Here is a 9058-nt window from a genome sequence, read left to right as displayed (position 1 = left end):
CAAAAATTAAAAATGTGGCTCGACCGTTTCCTTGTATATATTACGGAAAATCCGAATATTTTTCAGAATAAAAATCGTGATAATTGTCGGCCCGTACCGTTGGAATTGGAGACAGTAGTTTTTGACAAAAAAAGACGTGGTAGCGAGGCCCCTTAAAAAAAATCATTAACTTGCATTGACAAGCCTTGAATAATTATAATTATTATTTGTTCTATAGTTTGTCCACGCTTTAGATAATAATATTATAATGAGGTATAAAAATGTTATGATTCTAAACCTTTTATTTAGTTATTTTATGCACAGTTGTCAGTAATGATATGCAATTATGACGGGGAATTAGTAAAATATGTACTTATTATTAGGTAACATTTTTAAACAGGCATTAGAGCAATATTCTTAGTAGACATCTACGTTTATTTTAGCAAGTACATTATAAACGAACATTTTCGTTGATCAGAAAAAATTTCACTATCTTATTTCATATTGCATATTAAAGTATAAGAAAAAATAATATTATAATATTATATATTTTGCAACGTTCCAGGGATTCCTATCGTAGCTCAATAGTTATTATTTATTATGGTTATTAGATATTATATTGGTTGAATATTTCGATATAGTGTTATAAATATTATAATATATTATATAACTAAGGAAAGTATATTTACTAAATTTCCAAATGTTTACTTAATATATTCTTATTATTTTAATTATTTTACATTTCCTATTATACTGGTGACACTGAATAATATTTAAAATAATATATTATAATAGGTACATGGTAAAGATAATAATTAATTTTATGGAATAATAATATGCAATAATTGTTTTTGTTACATAGGTTTAAAATATAAACTAATTAAATCCTTACATTCAATTTGATTTTCAATAAAAGTAATTGTTTTTCGAATAGTTCTAGGATAAGTGAAACCCCAAATTATACAAAATTGAAAATAATTATATATATAAATAATATTGTAATAATTTGTATTTTAGATTGATAGATATTTTCAGAATATTTTTTTACTTCTATAAAAATGTATGCTAAAAATGTTTTTTGTTGAACTATTTTTTAGATACATGTCTGATAATTACAATTATATAAGGTACATAAAATGTGTATAATCTTTTTAAATGTTATATTTGTTGGATATGATTTCTTTCTTTTGAAATGTCGAAACTTCTAAATAACTATAATGTTATCGTAGCCAATGAGTGACTAAGTATGGGCTTAGTAATTATTCTGCTAAATGCAATAATATAATATGTTAAAACCAAAATTTAAATATTGAATTTTAAAACTGCCAAGTCTTTGACTTAATATTTTATGCTGAAGAAAAAAATAAGTTATCGTAGATATTATATCTGTACCTACATCGTATTACCTATATAGACTATTATTCATCTATTCAAAATTCCAAACGGTTTGTGTCATTTTTCCAGATTCACATCAAATATTTTTTAATGTAAATAGAAACTAAATATCATTAGGTACCCTAACCAAAAATTATGAATAATAATTTCACCTGATAGTAGACCAGATCTGGTGTTTCTTCAGCGACCGTCCAGTTTAGTAAGCCAACATTGCCATTTTCGCACGATAATTTCAAAGAGTCAAGAAAGGCGTTGAAGGTTTCCATTTCTGACGAACGGTCGTAAGACTTGAATTTAAATTCACAATATCGACCGGCTAAAATTGTAACAACACACAACATAATTAATATATATAAAATATATATTATATCATACATTTATTTATATACATTTTCGAATTTTTTCGGAGTTTGAAATTCATAACATTTTTAATTTTAATGTCTAAAGAGCTTGAGAATTGAATAGAAGTTTCTTCTACTTTAATCTAACAACAATATAAAAGTATGAAAAATATATCAACAAAATTGGATATTTAAACGTTAAAGAATGATGTTTCCTATAACGATCTCAGTTATTATGTTGTAATTGTAATTCAAAAAATATATAATAACTTTTTTTTCCATTACGTATATCTTTTACATATAAAATTTGGTATGTATGTGAGTGGTTGGATGTTGGGTGATTAATAATATTATTATTATTGATTATACAATGGCACATTATACAAAGTGTAATTTAATATGTGATGTTTTGGAAAAAATAAGTTAATTCTATCTTATATTCATACTACCCACTAAAATAGAGAAATAAATAAATATTATAAAATATCTTTAAAAGATGTGATTCAAAATCGTTTTTTGAGTGCAATGATTATAACTATTGAATTCACATTTAATATATCTATTACAGTGATCGAAATCTACTCTACAGCAGAACGACTTTTCTAGTTTTTTTGGTTATATAATAGAAAGTCACAGTGCTCGAATTTCATTTTAGATTCTGAGTGAAATGTATTAGCTATACAATATAATGCATGGTTTTTATACATTTGCTTTTGTAAATTGATCCAACTCATAATTTTAAATTAAAATAATAAAATTATTATAGTGATTATTAAAATATTGCGATACCTATTTAAAAAAAGGATGTAAAAAAACCCTTTTTCTAGTGACTTGAAGCAATTTTAAATACTTTTAAGTAAATTGGGTGGTATTCCTCATCCGAATAGTACACCAAGTAAACTCGCGTATGTGCAGTCTACAGTATTAATATTGATATTAAAAAGGTTCCACTTTAAACGTAACTATGGTAAAATAAATTAATGTGTATAGCACGACTAATAGCGTTTTCCACCATACCGCACTGTCGCACCCAGGTTGCACTGATATAGGTCACTGATAATCGTCCTTGGTGGTGCAGACTGGTGCAAGTGTAGATGAAACACAAAATCAATACTTATCACCGATATAATATAAAAATAATAAAATATTTGATGGGTACTGTGGAACTTATCATGATAATGATGAGGTGCGCGAGCTCCAGGATCTCGTGCAACTATCATTGCACTGAGTGCAAAAAAACGGGCGTAGTGCATCAAGGTGAAACATAAAAAAGTCCATTCAGTGCACATTGATATTGCCGATGGAACATAAAAATATGCACTGGTGCAGTCAGTGCGGTGTGGTGGAAAACGCTATAGATAAACAGGAATTTTAGCAAAATCGTTCTGCCCCGGACTTGAAATAAACGAGTTCTTAATATCCCAATGTATTTGGGATGTATATTATCGTTTATTCCAAGTCTGGGGCACACGTATAAATATACATAATATACGACTAGTAGTTTTATCTGCGCCGCAGTGATAGGAAAAATACGCGAGTTTGCTGACACGCAGCCTGTTTGTCACTTGGTCACGGTGTATACTCTATAGTGTTATACCTGTCGTGGGGAAAGGTAAGCCGTCTGAGTCGTAGACGATTCCGGCAAAAACCCGCTGTTTCCGCTGTTCCGCGTCGTCTTTCTGTCCGAATCCTCCTTCGCTGCTGTCCGTGATGTAAAGCGGATGATAGTGTTCGCCTTTGTTGGGGTCATTCCCTTCGCGAATTGTTAATAATAATTACATCCGTTAGTTGTTTGCGTTAATCGCAATAGTAAATATTTGAACGATTCATGCGAACAATACCCACGTCGTGTGTACTGTACGCGCGTATACATAAATAATAAAATATCATTGTAATTAAATTACCTCCTTCGACGATGAACGTGTACGTCTGTCTCCTCTCCACGTAGATCTCAGGTATAAGTTTGTCGTTTATGTACCAGACGACGTCGCCGGTAGAATGACCTAATATATTCAAAATTATGTAAATTTTTACGTAGCTGTTAATATTAAATTGTCTAGGCATGATTTGAATTTCACTACACTGTCCAGTGTAATACAATAACAAGCTAATAAATTGCTTATATTATGTTTTCCGAAGAAAAAAAATAAGATCCTTAGAAGCTCTATTCTGACGAACTCCAACAGTCAACAAGTAATACTAGTTATAGGTAATTTTTAAAAACTAATAAAAACTTGTTAAAATCGAAATAGAATTTGTAATTGTTGAAAAACGAATAATTTTTACACAATATGTTTCATGACTAAATACCAATCCCTATGACCCTACATGGAATTTTGTTTCTTCACAGACATCATAATGCGTTACCTATGAGCTATGAGACATTTATTGATTTTATACAGTTATACTGACGCATCGTTGAACTGATGCGAATAAATGAATAGTTAAGCTTTAATAAATCATGATAGGGCGCAACGAGTATATTATACACTTATATAATATATATATAAGATGGGTTAACTATACCATAAGTATGGTTGTAATAGTTAATTTATATATTCTTAAATAAAATAATATATAATGTGAATAGTTTTTTTTTATTATTGCTTGTCCACCTTATAGATAAGATGCGTCGGCGGCAAACGGACTAATACCAAAACATTTTAGTTATGTCGGTCCGTAAATAACCATATTATTATGATAACTACATACTCATAAATATTGTAATTAATTATAATGTTTAGATTCCTTTAATCGCACCCTCAACGTTAAATGCTTACCAGTAATAGCCGTGTAACCACGAGCGCCACCTGATGGCCCGAGCTTGGCTCTGAACTCTTTCTCGCCGATGATGATGTTGGGCGGCCACGCGGACAGCTCCAAGTCATCGTCCAGGTTGTATAGGGAAAATGTACATGAGTGATCGTCCCTGGAGTTGAAATTTATTCGTATTTCGTCTGCGAACACCATTAAGGTTTGGTCATTGTTGGGGTTAGGTTAGAAAGATATTTTTTAGGGGGGTCCTTTTTGGAAGGGCTAACAATTTAAAATACCTATGTCCTATATTTTATACAATTTTTTCAGTCAATACGTATTGGATATCATGAAAATTTGAAAATTATTGTATTGACTAATTTGAAAATATAAAATTTATATTTTATATAACGCTTGAAAAAGTTAAATGCAATACCTATATAATATTTTCTACATGGCTAGCTTTTCGATAGTATTATTGTGTTTGCCGAATTTTATTGTAACGCAATATATTATATTAAATACTTGTCGATTGAATTCTATATATATATAACGGCTAGTATTTTTTTTGTCAATAATTCAATTTTGAGTTTTAATCTCGAGGGTAACCATTTATTACCACAATATACGAAATAATATAACGGTACTTCATATATTATTTTACAAACATAAGCACGTTTGGCCAAATATTTCACTAATAATATAAACAAATTTTTATAAATAGGTATTTTAATTATGCGTGTGGGTGTGTGTGTGTGTGTACTGTATAGATCCGTGATGAGAGATCAATGTGGTGGTGGTTATGAAGGTTGAATTAACTTAGCTAATTAAAACTTCATTATACAGGTAAATTAATGAGCAAACATTATAAAAGTATTGTATTCGCAAGTAAATAAAAGTCAAAAGAAATTTCAAACAGCCGCGCTGGGAAATTATTGTAATTATATTATATTATACAAGCTTACATAATATAAATATAGGTAATAACCAGGGCTGTGAATTTAATGCATTTGCATGTTTTTTTTACTACACTGTATAATAAAATGGATTCGGCCAAAATTTGTTTTGACTTATTTATAGTTCAAATACTAAATGTTATTTTGCATATTTTTGCATATTTCATGGGTTAGAGCATATAAATGCATGTTTTAATGATTTTTTTGTATAAATGCTTTTTTTCGAAATATTTACATTTTTTCGGTCAATCTGTTCTAAATTGACATTAAAATATTAAACATATATGTATAAACTATGACTTGTATAGTTTCATGGAAACTATTCTATTTTTACTCAGGTATTTAACGTGTATTATTGACTTTTATACTATTGGAATCGAGATTAAACAGTTATCAATAAAAACAAAAGATTTCAAATGATGTGTATTATTTCAAAAATATTAACTGGCGAAAAAAAGAACGTAGGCTTGGATATACCAGAAGTTATTACTAATAAGTAATAACTAATAATAATGTACCCTAGGGTTACTTAACCTATATTGTATAAGTAATAAGTATATAATAAAAGTATTATAATAATTTAATGCGCGTTTGTAAAAACTAAAGCCAAATAATACAATTTATAATTGACAATATGGTTAATATATGTTATATATAACCACGTATGAATTCGTGGTGTGGTTTTTCGTGACACAGGTGTTTGTGTATGTTTATGATAGCATTCTTCAAAAAAAAAAATTGGCATTGAGCGATTTGTGCCGATTGGTTTTCCTTTCTCGAAATCGTACTCAAACATTTCGAATTGAATAGGATTTCGCCGGATATATACGTTAAAACTATATTTGTGTACAAACAATAAATGTATATATAATATAGGACAAACAGAAAGTTTTGCAATATCCTAAAATGTACACGTGGATATGTTGAATCGGTATATGTTGTATGATTTATTCAAAGACCTTTTTATTTTTTCGCCAGACATTCCTCGAAAAATATTGAAAATATAACACTGGCCCTTGCACTTGCCTTGCCTTCACCCAACCCGAACAACATGTTTGACGAAGTGATAAATTATTTATCAGGGGTGGAGATTGGAGTGTGATAAGAGAGTCGCGAGCCGCACATTATAATGAATTCAAAATTGAATATTGATATAGTATGAAGAGCAGGAAAAGGAATTATATTTATTATTATAATATAGTAAACATTTGAAGACGTGAGCTGTAGAGTCTATGGTGCGGGTCGTGGCTTGGCCACTCCTGTACAGGTGTTTTTATATACCTAATTTAATAGCCTTGACGACGTTTATGGGGTTCAATTTTAGATTCAGAAATTAATGTACACCTATATTGGCTATACAATTATTAGGGTTTTTTTTTGTGCCTGTCTTAACCTTTTGAGTTTTAGACGAGTAATATTAGATTTTTGATACCAATATTTGGATCTATAGTTGTTACATTCAAAAGTAAAACGATTCCCGCAGTACTTTTAAAGATATAAAAAAAACAACATTACATAGACAATTTATAGAAAGTAATGGACACAGCCACCGCGGTGTAATACCACGTTAGAACCTAACCTGTGGTCATGTCCTGGATGGCATGCGCGCCGGGCTGGTCGGAACTTCCCAGTGGTCCGATGGCTGCTATGACCAGTGCGGCCACGTCCACGGGCACTGGCTGGTCATTGATGGCCTCGTTGGTCTGAACCGGTCGCCGGTACACGACGCATGTCACACCGTTACGCCGAGTGCCGGTCACCAGAACCGCATCGTTCCTGCCGCCAAGCCGCTCGTCCTGGCACACGCCGTTCTTGTCGTCGCACTCGGTGGTAGCTGACAGGTAATAGTCCTCCGCGTGGAACGAGTTTTTCGCCGGATTGTAAAACACTACCACCACGTCACCACCGATCATCGTCACGCTGTCGAGGTCAGAATATGTTAAAATAGATTTTGTTTATATTTTCACATAATCATGTTTTTGGGCTGACTATACAACTTAATTTATTTTCTGATCGATTTTCAAAAAATATTGTTATAGCTATAGCTAGGTAGGTAATCATACAGATACTGGACACTCATAATTTTCTTCAAGCATTTTTCTGGAGTTCAATATAATATGGACAATTTTTAAATAATTTTAACTTTTTGTAGACCTAATGATGTCATAGAGAAAACATACAAGGTATACTTAAAAAATAATAATATTTCAATATTTTAATAGGTGTTAATATTGATGGTGTCAAATTCCGCCTCGATTATTAGTTTTTATACAAAATTGTATATTATTTTTTGAAGTGTAAAAAGTATAATATAATATAATTAGGTATGAATTAAACTTATACATATTTAAACATTGGTATGAAATCGTATAAAGAATACGTCGTAAAATCCAAGCATTTATAATATATAATATATATGTAGATACTAACCTATTTTGGTTGCCACTGAGACCAAACGCCATATATTGGTTTTCACGTATCTTCCCGGTCAACTGCACTTGAACCCAATCGCCTTGCACTTCCCAGTGCACTTGTAGTTTACCGGGTAATAGTTCTCGACAGTTGCTCATCTCCCAACGCCCTTCGGGGTCTGAAGTAGTGCTGCTCGTCTAAAGTAGTGTAAAATTTGATTTTTTTTCTGATTTCTTTAGTACACATTTTATTGTTTCGAGTTGAACTCAAAATGTATGGTGCAAAATTAATTACAGCCACTTATTCTAAGTTTACATTTTAACTGCGATTGAATAGAAGAAAAAAATAGCATCCAAGCATTCAGGGCCAACTCATTGAATCCTAATTCGGCTATAATAATAATAAATGCAGTTTGGTCTGGGTTGATTAGGATTATTTAACGACACCAATAATTCTTTGAATTTGAACCAAACAGATATTAGTATTATACTAAATTAGAACTATAAATATCATTGAAATGTTTACTTACTGGATTGTACCACCATGTTGGCTTTAAATCCAAATTGCAGCACAAAATAAATACACACAAATCAAAAACCATATAATAATATACCTATAAGTTAATAAGTAAGTTTCATCGTTAGTAATTCGTTTTATCAATGTGAATTTTTCGTTCGTAAAGAATTTTGTGATTGTAAACAAAGCTTAAGTTAATAGTCTTCTGTATACTCAAAGAAAATATATTTCTTAAATATAATATAAAAGTTTATTATTACTATTATACCGTTTTAATATATTCAGGGACGGATTGGGCCATAGGGAAATCGGGAAATTCCCGATGGGCCGCGTACTAAATAGTAAATAGTAGGTAGACGTAAATATAATTTATTAATTAATACATATTATTATTTGAAATTTATATTATTTATATTTAAATATGAATTGTCATTCAAAACCTCGACATCAGCACTTGGCAGTTCAGCACAATTTGATTAATTTTAAAATTCAAATACTAAGCACTTAACTAGGAATAATTCATAAAATATTTTATATTACAATAGTAATAGTTGCGAATTATAAAATAAAATGGAAACGGATGGATCAGGCTGTACTAAAAAACGAAAAGGAGGAACTGAAAAAATTTGAGACAAAAATAAAAAAATACTACTTTTAGAAGTAAAGGTTTATTTTAGACCTATAATAAGATTTATTTTTAGAGTA

The 9058-nt window shown here is 30.3% G+C and overlaps 1 protein-coding gene across 1 annotated transcript in view; it reads right to left on the bottom strand.

The window, feature by feature from the left end:
• Positions 1-1337: 1337 nt before the first annotated feature.
• LOC100160004 (protein Skeletor, isoforms B/C) overlaps positions 1338-9058 on the bottom strand; it is a 48488-nt gene continuing 40767 nt past the window's right edge. Inside the window, exons 6-12 of the mRNA XM_008182419.2 lie at positions 8367-8387; positions 7856-8034; positions 7005-7345; positions 4496-4672; positions 3620-3718; positions 3313-3468; positions 1338-1690 (exon numbers count right to left, since the gene is read on the bottom strand). Of these exons, the coding sequence (XP_008180641.2) occupies positions 1497-1690; positions 3313-3468; positions 3620-3718; positions 4496-4672; positions 7005-7345; positions 7856-8034; positions 8367-8387 (1167 nt within the window). The 3' untranslated portion in view covers positions 1338-1496. The remainder of the gene's footprint in view (positions 1691-3312; positions 3469-3619; positions 3719-4495; positions 4673-7004; positions 7346-7855; positions 8035-8366; positions 8388-9058) is intronic.

The sequence above is a fragment of the Acyrthosiphon pisum genome, chromosome A2 (assembly GCF_005508785.2).
Source record: "Acyrthosiphon pisum isolate AL4f chromosome A2, pea_aphid_22Mar2018_4r6ur, whole genome shotgun sequence".
Classification (NCBI taxonomy): domain Eukaryota; kingdom Metazoa; phylum Arthropoda; class Insecta; order Hemiptera; family Aphididae; genus Acyrthosiphon; species Acyrthosiphon pisum.
Note: the sequence above shows the minus strand (reverse complement) of the source record. Positions and strands in the feature narration are given on the sequence as shown.